Here is a 24477-nt window from a genome sequence, read left to right on the forward strand (position 1 = left end):
GCCGAAACGTTCCAACCTTGCGTCTGCCTTTTATGAACTCATAAATATATTGGGAAAATGTGTGCGCAGTTTATTTTATTCTTAATTTTTGTATACAAAAAAATATTTTATATCCACTAAAGCAATCAAAAGTTGGCACGTAATTATTAATTGTTATTATTCTTTAAGATGTTGCATTTGAATTTAATGATTATAAGATGAATTTTTAAGAAGAAGATAAAATCACAAAACGTTGTCAATTTGTGAAAGGTTGGCCTTTAACCTGAAATCTATTTTATTTTTGATGTAGGAGGGCCGATAAGGGAGATATGCTAAAATTTTTTAATTTTCTCCATATTCTAATATTGTATAATTTAACCACACGAGAGAATGAAAATTTTGCTAGGATGTTAAGGTTTATTGTAGGTTATCAAAGGGTTGGCCACTCCAAATATTCTGCTTCTCTTACTTGTGTCCAATCTTTTAATTGTGAGTTTTGGCGAGTTTTCTCGCATTTTCGGAAGTGATTTACACATTTCGTCTGTCTCTTGTAATCTAAGCGAAATGTGATAGATCGACTAAATTTAGCATATAGTTGTCATTCGTCTGCAGGCAGGGTAAGTTCGAAGATGGGCGATATCTTTAAGGCGTAGCTCCCATATAATAGTACCCCCCAATTATTAGTATTTTGAGGTTCTTGAGCGCATTTTTCAATGATTTCGCTAAAAATTTGGCATATTGGGTTATTATTGAGTACCAAAAAATATCAATATATGCCCTTTTTTGGGTTAGCTAAAAAACAAAGGTACCCTCAACATTTTTTTGAGTTCGTTTTTTAACCGAATTCGCTGAAATTTGGCACTTTGTGTTCTTACTGGGTATCAAATCTCTACACTGAAAATTATCATTATTATTATTAAAGGTACACCCTAAAGTATGCGGTTCTTGAGGATTTTGGGCAAGTTTTCCATCAAATTTACTGTAATTTGGAATGTTGGGTACTAATTGGGCACCAAATCTTCCCGCTAAAAGTATTGGTTCAATTTTTTGGGTAGCCACCATATAACGGCACCCTAAATTTTAGGTATTTTCTTAATGTTTTGAGCTTCTGTGGAAGGCTGGAGGTATTCTTCTTCCTATAGGAGAGCTTGAGTCATTCTTCTTCCTGTGAAATGCTGCAGAAATTCCTCTTCCTTTGGAAGAGTTGCTAGTATTCTTCTACCTGTGGAATCGCTGCACAAATTCGTCTTCCTGGGGAAGCTCTGCGGGTATTCTTCTTTTTGTGGAAGAAATGCAGGTCTTCTACTTCCGGTGCTTCCTTTGAAAGATGTATGTATTCTTCTTCCTATAAGAGTGCTGGGGGTATTCTTCCTCCTATAGCAGAGCTGCAGGTATCCTTCTCTGGGTTTAATTTTTGTATACAAAAAAAATTATATCCAATAAAGCAATCAAAAGTTGGCACGTAATTATTAATTGTTATTACTCTTTAAGATTTTCCAATTGAATTTTATGATTCATCTTATGAAGAAGATAAAATCACGAAAAGTTGCTAGTTTATGAAAGGTTGACCTTTAATCTGAAATCTATTTTATTGATATAGGAGGGTCGACAAGGGAGATATGCTAAATTTTTTTGCAAATTTCCCCATATTCCCCATATTTTACCACACGAGAGAATGAAAATTTGGTAGGAAGTTAAGGTTTATTGTAGGGTATCATAGGGTTGGTCACTATAAATATTCTGCTTTTTGGCGAGTTTTCTCGCATTTTCGGAAGTGATTTACAAATTCCGTCTGTCTCTTGTAATCTAAGCGAATTGAGATAGATCGACAAAATTTAGCATACAGTCTTTCGTCTGCAGGCAGGATAAGTTTGAAGATGGGCGATATCGTTCAGGCGTAGCTCCCATATAGTAGTACCACCCAATTATTAGTTAATTAGTGGAGTTCTTGAGTTAATTTTTCTACCCTCAACATTTTAATATTTGGTAGTTTTGAGTTCGTTTTTTAACCGAATTCGCTGAAATTTGGCACTTTGTGTTCTTACTGGGTACCAAATCTCTACACTGAAAATTATCATTATTATTATTAAAGGTACACCCTAAAGTATGCGGTTCTTGAGGATTTTGGGCAAGTTTTCCATGAAATGTACTGTAATTTGGAATGTTGGGTACTAATTGGGCACCAAATCTTCCCGCTAAAAGTATTGGTTCAATTTATTGGGCAGCCACCATATGTTTTGAGCTTCTGTGGAAGGCTGGAGGCATTCTTCTTCCTATAGGAGAGCTTGAGTCATTCTTCTTCCTGTGAAATGCTGCAGAAATTCCTCTTCCTTTGGAAGAGTTGCTAGTACTCTTCTACCTGTGGAAGCGCTGCACAAATTCGTCTTCCTGGGGAAGCTCTGCGGGTATTCTTCTTTCTGTGGAAGAAATGCAGGTCTTCTACTTCCGGTGCTTCCTTTGAAAGATCTATGTATTCTTCTTCCTATAAGAGTGCTGGAGGTATTCTTCCTCCTATAGCAGAGCTGCAGGTATCCTTCTTCCTGTGTAAGGGCTACAGGCGTATTCTTCCTATGGAAGAGCTGCAGGTATTCTTCTTCCTGTGGAGAAGCTGCTGCTATTCTTTTTTCTATGGAGGCATTTTTCTTCCTATAGGAGAGCTGCATGTAATTTTCTTCCTATTGGAAAGCTGGAGGTATTTTCCTCCTATAAGAGAGCTGGAGGTAATTTTCTTCCTATAGGAGAACGGGAGGCATTCTTCTTCCTGTGTAACAGCTGCAGAAATTCGTCTTCTGAGGAAGCGCTGCGGGTATTCTTCTTTCTGTGGAAGCGCTGCAGGTCTTCTTCTTCCTGTGGAAGAGCTGTTGGTACTCTTCTTCCTATGGAAGACCTGGAGGTATTCTGTATGTAATTTTCTTCAATTGAATTCGTTGTAATTTTATATTTTGTAATCGAATTTGGTGAAAAGTCTCCCTACAAAAATTTAATAATAACATTCACCTTCTGGATATCCCCCACGTGTTGGGGTTATCCCCATATGGGCGTATACCACCATAGTCTGGGGAATATGCTTTACTTGAAAATGTCAGTTTAAACCCTACAATGTATTAAACTCAACGACGAATTACGCATATGTTGTAATCATTCTACCATTGGTGGATATCGATATAAAAACATGAACCGGATTTAGGCAAATCCCCCAATCTGATTTTCGGTATTTTTAATATTTAGCGTGAAGGAAGGCATTGAGATATAAAACTAAAATTCTACCTTCGCAATTTAAGCTATAAAGGCCCCTAATTAGGCATAGCCAATTATATAACCAGTGAGGGGAGCAGTATAGTCGGACGGAACCGCGCATACGATACCCTACACAACTACAACGGAACTCTAAATTTCTACGGATGTTTATTCCAAGCTTGGGCAATATTTCGAGATATTTGCTCAATCTGGCACCCCTTTCTTACACTGACATATTTTCCGAATATTACTATTCATATTCAGTACAGCCCTTCTAATTAATTTTCCAGATTCCTTCCCTGGGTTGTGTGGTGATGTTCGGCCTATTATTGGCATTGACTCAAAAAACACAAAAAAATATGTTTTCGGTCCACTTCATCCCAATATTATAATCTGATCATCGCCGAAAATTATAGGCGGTGTCCTTGAACATATCTGGAACCTCATGCAAAATTTAAAAGCGATCAGCGCAATATTTCCGCCCTCTAGTATGGTAATGGGTTATTAAATAATATCTGAATACGTAAGCACCTGCACATAGCACTCCTCTTGGATATACTATCAACTTCCCGAGTCTATGTCCTTCAGGAGTAAATATATACCCTATAGAATAAAAATTTTGTAATTTTTCACACAAAAGGCAGGGTCCATTTGACTCACTAAATATTGACCGATCTTTATCAAAACAGACATGCTTATTCTGTGGCCCGATCCCCTTCTACAAGTAAAAATTCGCGATGTTTGGACCATAAGTGCGGCCTCAGGAGTGACCAGAAAATCACACAAAAATAAAGTTTTTGGTCCATTTCATCCCCTGGTCCATTTCATCTTTACCAAAAACATTAGGGGTCTTCATTGGCCACAACCCATCCTATATGCAACATTTCGTGAAGATTGGACCATAACTGTGGCCTGTATCGTATTTACAAATTATAATGGGCAGACGGACGGACGGACACACATGTCTAGATCGACTGAGCTAGTCAAGATATGACGATCAGTATACTTAAAGGTTGGTCTAGGACCAATATTTCGCTGCATTACAAACTCTTGGGCCTGCACAAAGCTATAATACCCTAACAACATAGTTGTGTAGGGTATAATGATAACTCCAAATATTCGCTAATTCTTACACGATAATCCATATTGGTCCCTCTTTATGTTTAGTGTCATTTTACTTTGCCCTCTAAATTGCATTATTTTGAGGATTTTATACACATGCTAGTGGTTTATAACAATCGATTGGAAGAAATGCTGGCCTAGGTCCACTTTATGGTATGTTCCCAATATTTTCAATTCAGTTCGAGTTCGAATTTGATATTTTGAGTTCTCATTTGGTGGCTAATCTGCCTACCAAGAATTTTAAATTGCGGCCATTTTTTTGTATAGCCTCCATGTATATAGATGGAGCTCCTTTATATCTATCTTTATGGTTCTCGGTACATTTTTAGCATTACGAAGTGGGATTTCCAGTCTATGTTTCTATAAAACTCCTAACAAAGATCACTCGTGATATCTGCCATCATGAAGGTCATGGTCCAATTTTCCAAACTGAGTGTTCGTAGTCTGATGTTACGGGTATTCTTGGTAATTATTTTGATTGTCCAGCTGATATTAGGTTAACAAGTCAACTTCAATACATATTACGTTATAAACGTAATTCTATATAACCTTCCCACGTTGTAAAAAACAATATATGAGTTCAATAATTGATGATAAAAGAATTGTTTATCATTTAATAACAATAAACCCGAAAGTAAACACTTTTCACCATCCATAACAAACACAAACATTATCTAATACCCATATCAACTAATCAATTACAAACCTAACATTACTGTCTGTCATCGCACACCCTTTGTCAATAGATGTCATTGTAATAAATTATTTATATTCGATTGGCTTGTCCAGTTTCTGTTTAATTTTCATTGTTGTTATAAAAAGCAAGTAGTTCTATTGTTTTGTTTTATTGATCTTTATCCATGTGTTAAATGATAGATATTTATTGATTTTTCCAACATTTGTTTATATTTGCAGTTCGTACACACGACTACGATTATCCCGAATCGGAAATGGATGATCGTGAAAGTTTATATTTTGATACCATCTCCCTTGCCGATTCAGAGGCTGCAGCGGCCGCAGCCGCTCATCGCAAATCGTTGTCACAATCGCGCAACACAATTTACTATTCGGCGGCAGATTTAGCTGGTGATGAAACACCAGCTAGACGTTCGAACAGCATACGCCTTGAAAATGGTCTAAAGGCACGCGCTTCATGGAATCCCAATTATCGGCACTCCTCACCACTGGATCAATACATGCCACCGAATACCAATGGTAATGGAGTAGCCGCGGCATCAGTTGGTGGTGGCGGTGTTGCTAGTGCAGATTACACAGATGCCGTTATAGCTGCACAGGTAATGGCTCTACAGAATGGTCGAACAAATTACATGAATGCGACAGGTGCTAGTGAGGCAGCCCTGCACACGACGATGACCAACGATATGGAAGTGTCTAGACGTCTGATACAAAATAGTACACAGAATAGTAGAGATAAGAAATTGCCCATTACATACTCGCAATGGAAATTTAGGGTAAACAATTCTTCAATATCCCTTGATTTTTTTTTAATACAACACTATTGGTTTCATGCAAAAAAACAACAAATTCCAAATTACACTACAATTCTATATTTCCAAATTTTATTTTGCATCTTTTCATTTATATTGCACAAAAACTACAACAAAAATGCACAAAATTTTGACTTATTCCTCTCCTACTTCTCCCTTTTCTTTCTGTCATTATATTGGTTTATTGCATCATTTTGATTGGTTTTTCTCATTCCATCACTAATTGGTTACATACTTTTGGTATTCACTGTATTGGTATTTTTTTCAAATCTCTTTTCTTAACCTTCTTGTTTCCAAAAAAATGCCTTGATCTTTTTTATTATTAATAATTTCAAATTTGTTTCTATTTTTATGCTCTTTTGTGTATGTATGTGTGCGCGCGCTCTCTAAACCAGAATATTATTAAAAGCAATTCTTAACTTACACCAAACAAAAACAACAACAAAAAATTTGTTTAAAGAAAACGCTTGCGGGAACGGGTAATGGCAATTTGTTTTCTAATTTCATTTATTTGATTTTATTCGAATATTTTTAGCTAATTTAGTTAGAAATTGTTTTAAGTAGTTTTTTTTGGCTTTGATTGATACGTACACAAAAAAATGTATTTAGTTGATAACACATTTAACGCTTGACTGCATGGACACTTTGTTGATAACGATACGATTATATTGACCTCGTTAATACATTTTATATTTAGGCCAAATTGTAAAGCTTTTAGTATTTAGCATAATTAAAAACTAAATCGAACTGAAATTTGAATCTTTCATAGGGTAATTAGCAAATTTTTAAAATTTTTGAAGACCAGTTTCAACGAAACTTTCCACACGTTAGGTTATACGAATTTTAATACCTTGTGTAAAATTGTGTGCCAATCGGCTATATTTTTGGGAGCTATATCTAAATCTGAACCGATTTCAACGAAACTTCCCACACGTTAGGTTATACTAACTTCAGTTAGTTGTGCAAAATTTTGTGCCAATCGGTTTATAGATATTAAACAATATTACAATACGAAGCCACCTGTAAGTACTTATGTAAAACTCCAACATCCGAGCACATACAACAATATAATTGGCATGGATTTAAAGGTCAATCACTCCTCTTGGATTTACTATGAATTTGTCGATCAATACAAAATTTGCAATTTTTCATACAAAAGTCTTGTTCGATTGTTATGGAAAGAGACATGATTATTGTTTAAGCAAGAATTGCTATTTAAAATCGTTACATATTTTGCCTTTAAATCAAAAGGCCGTAGCCGTTGAAATCTGTCTACTCATTTTTATACCCTTCACCACAGTATGGTACAGGGTATTATGTCTTTGTGCATATGTTTGTAACGGCAAAAATAATAGAGAGTCACTTTCTGAGTGGATTTATGCATGTCCGTCTGTCCGTCCCTCCATGTATTTTTGTTAACAAAGTACAGGTCGCATTTATTATCCGATTTGGATGAAATTTGGCACAGGTCACTTAATTGGCCCAAGGACGAACCCTATTGAAAATGGGAAAAATTGGTTCAGATTTAGATATAGCTCCCATATATATTTTCGTCCGATTTAAGGTAAATGGTGCACCAAAGTCCCTATGTATCTTTCGATTTGCACGAAATTTGGCACAAAGTACTGAATTAGGTCCAGAATGATGTGTGCTAAGTTTCGAGAAAATCTGATCAGATTTAGTTATATCTTCGTCCGATTTAAGGTAAATGGTGCACCAAAGTCCCTATATATCTTTCGATTTGCACGAAATTTAGCATAGAGTACTGAATTAGGTCTAGAATGATGTGTGCCAAGTTTCGAGAAAATCGGTTAAGATTTAGATATAGCTTGTATCAAACATTTCGCGGTGTTACAAAATCCAGGGGCACACAAAGATTTAATACCTTGACAACATACTTGTGTTGGGTATAAACAGTAGAGAAAGGACGACCGTTGGACGGAACCCACTATACGCCACTCCACACCTCTTAAGAGAATAAAAGAGTTGCAACACATTAGAAATTATATTTGATGCCACACATATCGACATAAGCAAATGTTGATACATCCGATTCTAGACTAAATTCAGAATTATAAGCAAAATTGCGGGTAAATCGGACCAATTTTTGGGGGTTTTTATATATACCTTAATCATTTATATATACCTTAATCTGAACAAATTTCGACAAAACTTCACATACATCAATTTGTACTTAACAAATACGCTGTGAAAAATACTGAAAATCGGGGGCTACATTTTTCAGCAACATATCTTAATTGGTTTAGTAGTTATTAATTTAGCGGCACCAAATCAGTGATTTCGAGCCTGTGCATTGCCGAAACAATTAATATGATTACGCGAACAATACATTTTGTTTGTTTAGCTTAGTTCTGATCGTTTTTTATCACATTCTTCAAGATGGGTTGGTCGAACATCGTTTTTATACCCTACACAACTATGTTGGGTATTATAGCTTTGTACAGCCCCAAGAGTTTGTAACGCCGCGAAATATTGGTCCTAGACCCACCTTTATATATACCGATCGTCATATCTCGACTAGCTGAATCGATCTAGACATGTGTGGCCGTCAGTCCGTGTGTCCATTATAATTTGTAAACACAATACAGGCCACAGTTATTGACCATGGACCAATTTCTTCACGAAATTTTGCATGTAGGATGGGTTCTGACCAATGAAGACCCCTATTGGTTTTGGTAAACATCTGTTAATACTTAGGGGATGAAATGGACCAAAAACTTTATTTTTGTATGATTTTCTGGTCGCTCCAGAGGCCGAGAATGGGATCGGGCCAAAGAATAAGCATGCCTATTTTGATAAAGATAGGTCAATATTTAGGGGGTCAAATGGACCCTGACTTTTGTGTGAAAAATTACAAAATTTGTATTCTATGTCGTATATATTTACCCCTTGAGCATGTAGACCCAAGAAGTTGACAGTATATCCAAGAGGAGTGGTTGACCTTTACATTGATACCAATTACATTGTCGTATGTAGTCGGATGTGGGAGTTACACTTAAATATATATAGGTGCTTACGTATTCATGTATTATCAGATAATAATATTGAGATGAAGTGGATCTTAAACTTATGTTTTGTGTTTTTTCGAGTCGATCTATAGGCCACAATTAAAAGATGAACATCACAACACAACCCACGGTGAAGGGAATATAGACAAGTAATTAGAAGGGCTGTACTGAATATTAGTAATATTTGTTAACCTCTAGTCGGTCACGAGGGTTCAAATATAGCGAAACATTTTCCATGCTCAGAATATAGAACCACAGATTTAGATTTTCGTGGAAGTTGTGCAGGGTTTCATATGGTCGGCCCCGTCCTTATTTTGGACATCAATTCCCCGTTCATTTTTTTGTTTTCCCCCTAAAAGGTATTCTGAAACAGAACTCACAGGCAATTTTTCGCATTTTCATTTTCCCTTATTCTGAATAAAGTTCGAAAGCGAAAAAATCCGCTTTGGGGAAAATTTGTTATTCTAGATTACAGGGAGTGGCAGAATGTGATGACATTTTGCGCGAAATTTTTCCCAATACATTTAAAGGGAGCTGTTGTAGTTGTTGCACCAAATTGCATCAAAACAATAAACAGCTGTTTCACACGCTGTTGTATGTTGCCATATTTTCAAACATTAGCGGATTATTGGTATTTCATATTTATGTTGTTATAAAGTTTAAATAACAACAAAGAAGTAACACTCAAAAAAAAAAAGAATAAATAAAATATTGAAAAATATTACAAATTTAAATTACAATTACAAACATTACAACTTAAATTACAATATGACAACACACATTACAACTTAAATTAATATGGCAACACGAATCTTTTTTTAACAATCATTTTCAAAAATTCGAATCCGCACCTCGCATTTCTTGCTTCTCCTAATTCATTCAGAATAATGCGAGAATGTGAAAGCGAACATTTTTTACATCCAGAATAAGGCTGATAATTTCGTTATAAAACTGTATATCTCTATTTTTTATATTTCGTTTCAAAAAACGCATATTTTATTTTTTTCTTCAATTTGAATCCCATACAAAAATTTTCAACTGTTGTGACTATAAAAAAATGCTAACTAACATTCAACGGAACACCTTATTAGTCTGGGGCAAGTTCAATAATATATGTCAAATATATTACCGGCAAGGCCAATTTAGTCGAATTTAGGTCATGTGGAATGTAAATAATAAATGTACACAACACAATTTATTTTTTGTTGTTGTTGTATTTTATTAACAATGAAAGAGAAATTTTTATTTCGTTGATATGGGGTTGCTGTGATTTTGATATCCATGTCATAATCATGGGCGATGATTGTACATTTAATTCATTAATGTAAACAGTTGTAGCAATAAAGAGAATATTAAATGATCTACAATGGAGACTTGGAATAAAAAGATATTTATACTGTATGGATCGGATCTTCAAATAAATGAAACAAGTAGCAGAGACTTCTATAAGGGGAATATGCCATCGTATATTGCTACCAGAAGAAAGCGAAATACCAGGGACATACACTCTGACTGAAGAATTCCGCCATAACCTTGAACAAACCAAATAGGGTGATCTATATAGAAATATTGAAAATGGGAGATTCCATATTACCAAATTACAGGTGTTTCGTAATGGGCAAATATGGCAAGGAGGGCTTTACCCAGAGATCGACCAATATTTAAAATAGCTTGGTGGGAAATCATCCTACCAAAAACATTAAATTGGAGCCTATTCGGTTATATGGGAATACCCGGAAGTTTAGTCCGATATTTAAAACTCCATATTAAATATTTTAAGCTCTAAGTTGTTTTCTATAGACGAGCTGAATCGATATAGAATTTTATTTTTATTATGAATATTTATCGGTTCTCCGGTGAACATTTCGAGGTATTCATCCACCCTATGTTGAAGTCATGTCGATCACAGGCGTAGCAACTTCAGTGCACCATTGACATGAAGCCGGACTATATCTAAATTTGAATCGATTGCAATAGAACTTGAAAAACATCATATTAGAGCCGATCCACTGAGCAATGCAATATTTCGAAGATGGTACATCCGCCACAAAAAGATTAAAATTTTATTGAAAATTAATTTCATAATATCATGCGAACGGACTATCCGATGTACACCAAATTTTGAACCACCTACTGTTTTATCCAAGTCTGTATAATTTTCGAAGGAATTTTGGCTTATCAGTCGCCTCCTTCCAGTACCCAAACACACAATGGGTCAATTTTTCGAAATCTTATAAATCTCACATGAACCGAAAGTAATATCAAATTTGATCGGATGTCTGCACAGCGTAGTATTTGTATACACTCCACCATATGGTGAAGTATATATTAATTTTGTCATTCCGTTTGCAACACTTCGAAATATTCACCGCAGACCCCAAAATCTATATCTATTTATTCTAGATGAAATTAAAATTATATGCCTATATCGGCGCCTCTGAAAATTGAGTTTTTCAGTAGAAGCTTTCAAAGTATGGAAGTTTCTTTTATCGTACGTGCCATGCTAAGTACATTTTTACTTATAACTCCTAGAATGTTTGGTATTGCAAACGGGATATATCGGTCCATGTTTTTGACCGATATATCCCATTTTTTTGGCTTTAATTTGGTATTTAGGGTTCTCATTGTATAGCGCATCTCCGCACTAAAAATTATTAATATTTACACAAGTTTCATAGTAGCTTCCATATATTCGATATTTAGACGAGTTTCGACAAGCGTTTCAACCGAATTGGCTGTAATTTTATATTTTGGATTTGTATTGTACATCTCCATTCTAAACACTATGCATATTGTTCCAAGTTTCAGGGTACCCCCCAATATTCGGTATTTTGGAGATTATGGACAAGATTTTTAACCGAATTAACTGTAGTTTAGTATTTTGGGTTCTTAATGTATACCACATGTCCGCACCACAAATTATTAATATTGACCCAAGTTTCAGGGGGGCCCTATTTAACGGTACCGCTAAAATTCGGTATAGTGATAATATTGAAATAAATTACGTTTACTACATGTATTAGATTTTATAAAGGTTTATGACTTTTACGCCTTTTTGACAGTCGAAAACCTAAAACTTCGTCACTCGGACCATCCCTGGTATATACATTTCGTCCGATTTTATGTAAAAGATTTGCCAAACCCTCCACGTTTTTCCGAATGCCACGAAATCTTTATATGTTTGCTTGGCATCCAAATATATAGTTTTTGAGATTCTCAAGGAACCTGGTGTATATACTCAAAGTCGGACCCGTTCGACTTTTGTCTCATCCTTACTAGAAATTTTCTTTAAGAAGCAATATTTTTGATTTTATGCACTTGTCTTATGCGTGTCATTGTTAACTAAAAACCGTACGGATTTTTTTGTCCATATACATATGTGCAAGACGGTGACTTTTCAATTGGCATATTCTATTTACACAAAAAATCGTCTTTAAATCATCCTATCACTAGCTATGTGTGTACAATGTATAAAATAAACTGTAGGTAAAAATTCGAATCAAAACCAGTAAGGAAAGTAGTAAAGTCGGACTGGGACGACTATATGAAACATACGCATGTCTTTCTACAACCTATGATAAATTTAATTTCATTCGGGCAGACTTAGAGTCGTCTGTGTACCATGGGACAAATTTATGTAAAACGTTTTATAGCAAAATTGATACACGTTATTCGTTACGCCGCACTGTTAAAATTTTAATTTCAATCAGACACCTGTTCGAAATACATATTGAAGCTATGTCCGCATCTGCACCAATTTCAACACAACGCATTCAAGTCTCAATTTGTCGTGTTAATCGGAGAAACATTAAAAGTTTGGAGCGGAATTTATGTAAAATCGGACAAATATATATCAATATATGAGAGCCACATAGACATCTGAACCGATCCTAACCTTACCAAATGTCATGCACATCGAAGGATATAAAGGGACTTTGGTGCACTATTTACCCAAAATCGGACGAAAATATATATGGGAGCCATATCTAAATCGGAACCGATTTTCACAATACTTAATGCACACCATTCTAGACTCAATTCAGTACGCTGTGCCAAATTTCGTGCAAATCGAATGATATATAGGGACCATTTACCTAAAATCGGACGGAAATATATATGGGAGCTATATCTAAATCTGAACCGATTTTCTCGAAATGTAAAAAACATCGTTCTAGACTTAATTCAGTACGCTATTAAAATTTTCGTGCAGTATTTACCTCAAATCGGACGAAAATATATATGGGAGCCATATCTAAATCTGAACCGATTTTCACGAAACTTAATACACATCACTATAGACTTAAATTAGTACGAAGAGGCACGAATACACCTCATTTTATTATAAGTCTTCTTTCAAGAGAAGAGAACATACACATTCTCTTCAAACAAATGAGTCAATTGAGATCCCCCATCATGCAAATGTGTTCCACAGCCCACAACAAAAGACCGGTAGTGTCACCTAAAAAAATGTACCCAGTTTCTGATGGTATTGTTTTTGTTGTTGGTTTTTTGGCGTCTCATCTGTTCTTCATAGAATTGTTCAAAACAGTTGATTCAGTGTTCTTGTCGGTGTTTCGACAGAGCAGCAATAGTTGCAAAGCCGAAGAAGCGTGAAAAGAATTCGAAAATTATCAATTTTTTTATTTTGTTTTTATTTGATATTTTTTACAAAACAAAGGCTGTTCATAAAAAAAATGTTCCAATGAAATACAAGAAAATATTAGCTTTAATGACTCAGGGCAATAAATCTTCCGGTGTTTTGTTTGTTTGTTTGGTGCTTTCCTCCTAATGTTTTGTTTTAAAAATAGTAATTAGTTCTAAAAATAAGAGTATTGCGGACCATGGGAAATTGTATGGAATTATTTTCCAATCTCGATACGGTAGTTGGTGATCCACGAGTAAGAAAATATTTATATTTGAAAATATCAACATTTAAAAATTCCAATTTTCAATATTTATAATACAGTGGAATTGTGTTGTGGCGATTCTTTGGCAACAGAATTTCTTTTCATGTGTTTGGTTAATTATGAAGAAAAAAATATATTTTGTATGATGATACATATTGACTGCCAATTAACACCTATAATTTATTTGTAATAAGCTATATACATGTATTTCGTTATTCAACAGGTGGTAGTTATAACTATGTATGTTTGACAGTATTTAATATAATTATTTATTATTATTTGTTGTTTTTGTTTTAATGTAGTGTGGCTTTAGTGTTAGGTTGACCATCCCCAAAATATGCTTATGTATACATTTTATTTATATATGTATATTATGTTTTTATATTTAGACCAAGTCATCCAACAGTTTATTAATTTTTGTATTTATGAATAGTTTTATATATTCTAGAGCATAGGAAAAGAAACACTGAAAATCTGAATAATAATAATTATATATATTTTTCGTTCTCCCCTCTTTAGACTCGACGACGTTTCCAAGATGGTGTACGTGGTGTTGACTATGTTCTGGCCTACAATGGTGCCGATCACAAATTGGACAATATCAAAAAACGTGAAACATTCGAAGCGAATTTAGAAAAAGAAGGCCTCCACCTAGAACGTGATAATACCCAACGGATACATTTCATTAAGATTCATGCACCCAGAGAGGTGTTGTATCGTTATGCTGAAATACTTAAAATTAAGCTGCCAATGAAAAAGGTGTGTATAAAGAAATTGTTAAGATTGATAGCTGTGGAATTTGTGCAAATGTTATTGGTGATTTAAAATACATTGACATTGGGTTGATAAGTGAATCCCTGTTATATGTACTTCAATCTGTTTCTGCATTCTGACAGTTTGACTAAAAGTAATTGAAGAAGGCGTTTAGTACCCTTCATCGTTCTATGCTGAAAATTACTTTTAATGACGTTTCCAACCCCACATGGAGCTATACTACACTGCTTAATTATACTGAAACTAGTGCAAATATTAGTTATGCTTTAAACCACTGTTCACCAAACAGGCGCCCGTGGGCGCTTTGGGAGAGTATCAATACAATCACAGTTCTGTGTTCGAACTCAACATTATTCTCGACATCGAACATGTCGTATGCTTTGCAATGCTTTAACATAGACGATCTGTACCGAGAGAGCGAAAATTACTCTCCCAACGGATCTATGCGTGTGTCCAACACAATCATAGCAGTTTGCATATGTATTGTTGGCTAACCCTGCTTTAAACCAACGTTCACCAAACAGGCGCCCGTGGGCGCTTTGGGAGAGTACCAATACAATCACAGTTCTGTGTTCGAACTCAACATTACTCTCGACATCGAACATGTCGTTTGCTTTGCAATGCTTTAACATATACGATCTGTGCCGAGAGAGCGAAAATTACTCTCCCAACCAAACTATGCGTGTGTCCAACACAATCATAGCAGTTTGCATATGTATTGTTGGCTATCCCTGCTTTAAACCAACGTTCACCAAACAGGCGCCCGTGGGCGCTTTGGGAGAGTACCAATACAATCACAGTTCTGTGTTCGAACTCAACATTACTCTCGACATCGAACATGTCGTTTGCTTTGCAATGCTTTAACATATACGATCTGTGCCGAGAGAGCGAAAATTACTCTCCCAACCAAACTATGCGTGTGTCCAACACAATCATAGCAGTTTGCATATGTATTGTTGGCTATCCCTGCTTTAAACACACATTTCTATTAATTCGATATATACATTCTGCTTATAAGCGCATCAAACTGGATTTATGTTCGTTAGGTTCGGTGCAGTACCGAACTTTTTTACACTCCACCATGGGTATCCTGACATTTACTTCAAACAAAGTTTCACCGTTGATCCATTTATATTTCCTAATTCATAGGGTAATAACAATAATAATAATAATGTAGTATTTTTAATGTAATGTAGCCGCTTTTGATATCAAAATTTCCTAAAATTTAAAAATACTGACATTAGGTATATAATGACATGGAACAATATTGAAACACAGAGTGTCTTCATAGGTACACTGACATTTTTATATGCAGTATAAAATCGAGCAGAAGTCTAAATGAGCTAGAGGCTCTGATATGTTTTATGGGATACCTGGAGGCTGAGTTCTCCATATAAATAAACTAGAGACTGGAGGTTCAGAATCTTTATAGACAGTCTAAACCTCAGAAAGAGAGCTGAAGTTTTATTTCACAAAGGAATATGCATAAAATCATTTTCTTTTGCTTGTTACAAACATATGCACAAAGACCGCAGTGCGTTGAAGGTATAATAATAATACTACATTGCAGGCACTTTTCCTAAAATTTTAAAATACTGGAGATTAGGTTTACAATTACATAGAACAATATTGAAACAAATAGTCAAATAGTCTTTAGAAGTGAGCAATTGAAGATTCATAAAGTCCTTATAACAGTGTTGAAATCTCGTGGAGTTGTTATAGAGAACTTTAGTAGTGCGCAGAATGCTCTGGTATTCAATATAAGTGAGGTCATAAGCAAACTTAAGTAGTGCTGGAGGCTCAGTGAGTATTTATAAGCGAGCTTAAGATCAGAAGAAGTTGCTAAAGGTGTGCTCGTGGAAAATGTATATACGAGCTGAAATTCAGAGGGTATATTTAAAGGCGAAAGAATGGCTCAGATAGTCCATATAAATGAACTGCAATTGTAGGAAGATTTTTCACATAATATGAACCTAAAATACAAAATAAATAAATAAATAAAAAATTGTCGCCCAATAAGAATTCAAAACCTCAACTTACAAATTCCATTGAAAAAGATATCTGAAATCCTTAACATATCCAACAGATATTGATAATTTTTGGTAAAAAAATGATTCGCTTAGTGAGGACACAAAATATATATTTACTTCAAATTTGACTGCAATCAAAAGATAAATGTGTGAAAAATTTATGTATAGCGTGGTTTGCACAGGCGGACACGGTATGCAAATTTTTCACTAGGGTAGTTGGTCGATGGTGACCCAAATACCTAAAATTTTTCGTATCGATACCAACATTTTAACAGCGTGTCAAATTGAGTCTCTTAAAATCGTCCGATTTCATGTAAATAGTGCACCCAAAGTGTGTCCGATTGAGACAAAATAATGCACAGCGTATCCAATTGATAATTGAAGTTCAGAACCATTCTTCAATGATCAATTGGATACGCTGTGCATTATTTTGTCTCAATGTTGTTTCAAGTTTTAGTATAATTTAAAGTAAATGACGCACAAAAGATATTATGTTTGTTCAGGAATATGTACTCTATAATTCGAAAATGAATATTTCGATGAATTACAATCGGAATGACAAAATTAACTTTCATACTGTTTTAAAAATACTATTTCCAGAAAAACACCTTGATAGTTTGATAATCACTTTTGACGGCACTTGATGCTAAATCGGCTATATCTTCAAGAGTTGTTAAGACTTTAACATGAAATTTTATAGGAACATTATTGAAGTAGTGTAGATTCGGCATAAATCAAAAACCAATAGTCATTTTTTTAAAACCTATAATGGGGGTCCCCTCATTTCATTCTGTCCGAAAGTAATAAAATTTAGGATAGGTTAGAGAATGGCATGTGTATGGATTTATTTAAGTTGGTTCAACGATTACATATTTAACTTCGTCTAATTTCATGTCAATGGTCCTACGTTATTAGGATGCATCTGTTGAAGTGTATCATATTGTCGTCCCCCGTCCGATTTTACTAGTTTCCTTACTGGTTATTTTATTAATTGTTTATTCTTATATTTCAGATACCCGGTCAAGATCAAATCTATAGAGAAGAATATGAACTCAGTGATAGTGTACGAACGTGTTGTGGCAATTTATTCAAATCAATACAACTGAATCCTGAAAAGTTTCCACCTAAACCAAAACGTATTCATTTTGAATTTCAACGCAACTATGAGCATTTGTAAGTATTTATCCACTGAAATATTCTTAACACATGGTAACTCAAAAAGTACCAAATTAACCTTTTTGGACCGATGAATATCTCCACTTTTTTAAACTAACTATTAATCGGTCACAAAATTACTGCTTTTTAACTAGTTGAAATGTGACTGAATATTGCCCCGCTCATCCCCATGTAAAAATAGTCAGTTGGTCCAAAGAAAAATAATCGATAAATGGACTAGTAGTGACTATTTTTAAATTAGTTTCTAGTTAGTTTAAAACTAGTTCATTTCCCTACAGGGTAATTACTAGAGCATTATGTGTATGTAAGTCATTAACACACGCATATAAACATTTCAAAACACATCTAAAAGTTAAAGATTCTATGAATATCCTCCTTCTGAATTTTACTAACATAGGTACAAATCGTACAACAGTTTGGCGTAGGGTATAAAAATACGATCGCAATATTTCAATACACGTTTGTAAGGTCTTCACAGGTTATGAATTAGGTATCTATGCGTATGAACACGGAATAATACTGATATCAAACGATGTTTATACCCTCAAATGGATATTTATACCCTAATGAGGGTGTATAAACTTTGATACGGTGTAAAATGTGCCCAATCTAAATATTGGCTCCAGACCCCATGTTTCTTTAAACCAAATCCGTTTCAGAAAACTTGGATTTCATCCAAACTTTGCACAACCTCTTATTTCTTCCAAACACTACAAAATACCAAATCGGTTGGAAAACGTGCTCAAGAACTCCAAAATATAGAAAATTGGATTGTACCCTTATATGGGGGCTATCCAAAAAAAAATAACCTGTATTCATATTTTTTTTTGTGGAGAGATGAACAACCTATTAGGAATTCAAAATACTAAATTACAGCCAATTCGGTGGAAAAATACGATAAAAACCTCCAAAATACTGAAAATTAGGGGGTATCATTATATGGGGGGCTACCAGAAAAAGTCTACCTATAATTGTAGTCTTTTGTTGAGAAATTTAGTACCCCAAAAGAACCCAATGTACCAAATTTCAGCGAATTCGTCTGAAAAACGCGCTCAAGAACCCCAAAATACTGCAAATTAGAGGGTACCGTTATATAGAGGCTACTAGAAAAAGTGGACCTATGTTCATAATTCTTTGTGGAGAGATTTGGTACATATTAAAACAAATCTGGTCAAAATCCCCGCAAAAACTGAAAATTGGGGGTACCAAATAGGGGGGATACCAGAAAAAGTGGACCTATATTTATAACTATTACTTGAGAAAGTTGGTTCCCAATAAGAACCCAATGTACCCAATTTCAGCGAATTCGTGAAAAGCGAACTCAAGCCCCAAAATACCGAAAATTGGGGGGTACCCTTATATGGGAGCTATGCCTAAACGTGGACCGATATAGCCCATCTTCGAACTTGACCTGACTGCAGACAAACGGCTCTATGCAAAATTTTGGCGATCAATCTCGTTTAGAGGCTAGAGTGATTACAACAGACATACGAACATGGCTAAATCGTCATAAAATTTTACTCTGATCAAGAATACATATACATTATAGGGTCGGAAATAATTATTTCGATGAGTTACAAACGGAAAAACAAAACTAATATACCCTCCATACTATGGTGGAGGGTATAAAAGTGAAGGTCAAAAGAATTTAATTTTGTCGTATCTGTTGATAGATGTAACTGAGTTTGTTCAGATTTCATTACCAAAAGGTCGTGCATATGAACTCAGCTGGAAATATTTGAAATCTCATAATAACTTTTGTTCAATACATAACTTTGTTCTCCTTACAGATTTGATTGTGAGCAACCAAATTTCTTTGATGCCGGTACTCGAATTTATATAATCAATTTTATATTGGAGCGACAACATTTTATAGAAGGTGAAGAAACTCCCGATAATTTAGGTATAGAAAAACTTTTAGCTGATGGTGTTTATGAATGTGCATATACGCTGCATGACGTAAGTTTCGGAATTTCAATACACATATGAACTTTCTTAATGGCTATATAATATTTCAGGACACTGATAGAGATTTACTGTTAAGCGAATGGGCCAATATAAGAAAATGGAAACAGTGAGTTTGAAAATTTAATTAAATTTATCATATACATCTATTAACTGTATCTTGCTTTTAGTTTACAACCACTAGATGCAATAAAAGAATACTTTGGTGCCAAGGTTGCCATATATTTTGCATGGCTTGGATTTTATACACACATGTTGATACCGGTTAGCATTTTTGGTATACTCTTCTTTATTTATGGTTTTATAACGTGGCACACTGATCCAATCAGGTATGATGACGAATACGCTGACACACCTATTGCAAATCAAATTTTATTTTGGAATTTTTTTTTTATATTTTTGACAGTCAAGAAATATGCAATGCAAACAAAACCACCCTAATGTGTCCGCAATGTGATCGTAATTGTGATTATTGGGAACTGAAAAATACCTGTGCAGCATCGAAAATGAATTATCTGATAGATAATAATATGACAGTGTTGTTTGCGTTTATAATGTCAATGTGGGGTGAGTATCAAAAATTAATAACTGAATAAAAAATAGTTTTTGAAAAATGAGTCTTCAATGAATCCAATTTTTATACCCTTCACCACACTGTGGTACATGGTATTATGTCTTTGTGCATATGTTTGTAACAGGCAAAAGGAAAAGAGATAGACACATGATTCCTTTTGAGACCAGTAAGGAAAGTAATAAAGTCGGACGGAGACGACTACATGATACTCTTCACAACTTTGGGTATATTAAACATATGAATCTTAACAGACTTCATTTTCAAAGGACCTGTAAAATTAAATTGGATCCATAAACATTTCATTCTGCAACCGATACTAAATTTTTCATTTGTCCAGATATGGAAAATATATCTAAATCTGAATCGATTTCAGGAAACTTAACTCACATCATTCTAGACCTAATTCATTACGCTGTGCCAAATTTCGTGCAAACCAAAGAATATTAAGGGAATTTTGGTACACCGTTTGCCTTAAATCGGACTAAAGTATATATGGGAGCTATATATAGATGTGGACCGATTTTCACGAAACTTGGCAGACATCACTCTAAGCTCAATTCAGTACGTTATGCCAAATTTCGTGCAAATCGAAAGTTATTTAGGGACTTTTATAAACCATTTACATTAAATCGGACGAGAATATATATGGGAGCTATATCTAAATCTGAAGCGATTTGCAGGAAACTTAACACACATCATTCTAGACCTAATTCATTACGCTGTGCCAAATTTCGTGCAAATGGAGAGATATTAAGGGACTTTGGTGCACCATTTACCTTAAATCGGAAGAAACTATATATGGGAGCTATATCTAAATCTGGACCGATTTTCACGAAACTTGGCACACATCACACTAAGCTCAATTCAGTACGTTATGCCAAATTTCGTGCAAATGGAAAGATATTTAAAGACCTTGGTGCACTATTTACATAAATCGGACGAAAATATATATGGGAGCTCTATCTAAATCTGGACCGATTTTCACGAAATTTAGTAGACATTACTCTAGGCTCAATTCAGTACGTTATGCCAAATTTCGTATAACTCGAAAGATATATAGGGACTTTGGTGCACCATTTACATGAAATCGGACGAAACTATATATGGGAGCTATATAAAAAACTCGACCGATGTTCTCGAAACTTGGCAGACATCATTCTAGGCTCAATTCAGTACGTTATACCAAATTTCGTGCAAATCGAAGGATATATAGGGACTTTGATGCACCATTTACATAAAATCGGACGAAAATATATATGGGAGCTATATCTAAATCTGAACCGATTTTCACGAAACTTTGCACACATCATTCAATACTCCATTCAGTACGCTATGCCAAATTTCGTGCACATCGAATGATATATAGGGATATTGGTGCACCATTTACATAAAATCGGACGAAACTATATATGGGAGCTATATCTAAATCTGAACCGATTTTCAGGAAACTTAACATACATCATTCTAGACCCTATTCATTACGCTGTGTCACATTTTGTGCAAATCGAAAGATATATAGGGACTTTGGTGCACCATTTACATGAAATCGGACGAAAATATATATGGGAGCTATATCTAAATCTGAACCGATTTTTCCCAATTTCAATAGGGTGCGTCCCTGGGCCAAACAAATGAGCTGTGCCAAATTTCATCCAAGTCGGATTATAAATGCGACCTGTACTTTGTTTTCAATTTAACACCAACAGACGGTCAGACGGACGGACATGCATAAATCGACTCAGAAAGTGATTCTATGCATATTCTCAAGACTTCTCACGACTGTGGAAATTTATTAAAAATATGTTTAAAAAAATTTTAAAAAATCCCCGCTTGGGAAATCTTCAAAAATAGTTTTTGAAAAAGTCCACGCTTGTGGAAATCTTTAGAGAATAATTTTTAGAAAATCTTAAAAAAAATAATTTTTAAAAATCCATGCTTGTGGAAATCTTCAAAAAATATTCACCAAAAAATCCACGCTTTTTTTAATTGTAAACTAACCCCACCTTTCGTTTATAGCTGTGACCTATTTGGAGCTTTGGAAACGTTACTCAGCCCGTTTAATACATCGATGGGGACTAACTGGCTATACGCACGATGTGGAACATCCTCGCCCTCAGTATTTACAAAAACTAAGGAAAAATAGAAAACTTGCTCAAAAATTGGATCAATTAGATCCGGAGAGTGTATTTGAACCGGAGGTGCCTTTTTGGACGACAAAGTTTTTACCCAGTTTTACCAGTTACAGTTTAATGGTATTATCGGTAAGTCCGCGACACTTTGCTTTCTAAATGTTCTTTACTTAATCGATTTTCACTTGATCTTTCAGATATGCATATCACTTATAGCCATATTCTCGATGATCGTCTATCGTATGGCCCAGCGAGCATCCCACAGTGTTTGGGGCGACGAGAATTCAGCAACATACAAAATTATGGCCATGCCTTTTACAGCTGGTATCATTGATCTGATTGTCATTTCCATACTAGATTATGCTTATAGTTCGTTGGCTGTTAAACTCACCGATTGGGAATATTGTCGTACCCAAACCGAATATGACGAGAGCTTAACCATTAAACATTATGTATTCCAATTTGTGAATTACTATTCTTCGCTGTTCTATATTGCATTCCTCAAGGGCAAATTTGTTGGCTATCCCATGAAATATAATACGATATTTGGTTTCCGCCAGGAAGAATGTAACCCAGGTGGTTGTCTCATGGAACTGTGTATTCAATTGATTATCATTATGGTTGGTAAACAGGCTGTGAATGCTATTTTTGAAATGTTGGTGCCATATTTAATGAAGAAATTCCGGAAATTCTCAACGCATGTTGGTTTGCGTCGTCGCAAAAATGAAGAGAAATTGGTGTCGTGCAATCAATGGACCGAGGATTATCATTTGGAACCATGGACGAATACATCGATGTTCGGGGAATATTTGGAAATGGGTAGGGCTTGTGAAGAAAATGTAAAGACAATTTAAAAATAACGTTTCTTTAATTTCTTTGCAGTTATTCAATTTGGTTTTATCACCCTCTTCGGTTTGGCATTCCCCTTGGCCCCTCTGTTGGCTCTTATCAATAATGTCATTGAAGTACGATTGGATGCTGTAAAGATGTTAAAATTCATACGACGCCCCGTGGCACAGCGGGCACGTGACATTGGCGTATGGTTTAATATTATGACAGTTGTAACAAAAATTGCCGTCGCCTCATGTGCCATGATTATTGCATTCTCCACCAATCTTATACCGAAACTAATCTATCAACATGAGACGCATGATTACAGTCTACAGGGTTATTTGAATTTTACACTGGCCTATTTTGATACCAAAGATTATCGAGTACAACCGATATTGGGTGAATCGAAATATGGTAATGTGACAGAATGTCGTTATTCGGAATTTCGTAATCCACCATGGCATGAGCATCCGTATAAGAGGCCCATGTATTATTGGAAAATTTTAATAATACGATTGGCGTTTATTGTGATTTTCCAGGTGAGTAATTTTCTAAATATTTAATGGTGAATTTAGGTGTAAATAATTCATTTGTTTTTTTCAGAATGTCATTGGAATGCTACAAACCATAATTGCCTGGGCCATACCTGATGTCTCAGCCAAGTTATTACGCCGCATTAAACGTGAAAACTTCTTGTTACGCGAACACATCATTGAATATGAAAAACGCCAAGCCCAAAAAGATGCTGCCAAAAAATTAGCTGAAAAAGTCCACGGCTTTGCTTCGAATGTCATTAAGGGTATCAATAATAATATTAACAGCAACAACAATAATAATCCCTTGAATAATGGTGGCACATTTTCCGATCCCATTGAAGAAGAAGATGATGATGTTGTGCAGCTACGCAAACGCAATATAATTCAAGATGATACAACGCAACTGTAGTTATTAGTTAATCTAAGAATATTTAGAACTAAGCTAGCATCGCCGATTGCCAAAGTTGCCAAAGTAGTGGGCAATCGTAAGCCAGTTGTAATTGTTTTCTTGTTAATTGTGAACTATAGCAGCTATTTATTGTTTAGAATATTTGATGTAGTCATCAATCAAAGGCTTCCTTTATTTTTTATAACTTTGGTATGACGGAGAAATTTTGATAGTATGTCTGGTCGCAATTCTGGAGAGATTACAATTAGAGTTTTTAGAATTTAGGTATATG

At 35.0% G+C, this 24477-nt stretch overlaps 1 protein-coding gene across 1 annotated transcript; it reads left to right on the top strand.

The window, feature by feature from the left end:
- The first annotated feature begins 5245 nt into the window (after window positions 1-5245).
- On the top strand, window positions 5246-24206 carry LOC133338637 (anoctamin-6-like). The gene is made up of 11 exons (XM_061546806.1): window positions 5246-5810; window positions 14302-14541; window positions 17599-17759; window positions 19553-19721; window positions 19781-19836; window positions 19898-20056; window positions 20134-20294; window positions 22318-22562; window positions 22628-23249; window positions 23313-23800; window positions 23865-24206. The coding sequence occupies exons 1-11, from the start codon at window positions 5289-5291 to the stop codon at window positions 24204-24206; spliced, it is 3165 nt and encodes a 1054-aa protein (XP_061402790.1). The 5' UTR covers window positions 5246-5288.
- Window positions 24207-24477: the final 271 nt, after the last annotated feature.

This window comes from Musca vetustissima, unplaced genomic scaffold (genome assembly GCF_032173495.1).
Source record: "Musca vetustissima isolate MV318-11 ecotype Yass unplaced genomic scaffold, APGP_CSIRO_Mvet_v1 utg72596, whole genome shotgun sequence".
Lineage (NCBI taxonomy): Eukaryota > Metazoa > Arthropoda > Insecta > Diptera > Muscidae > Musca > Musca vetustissima.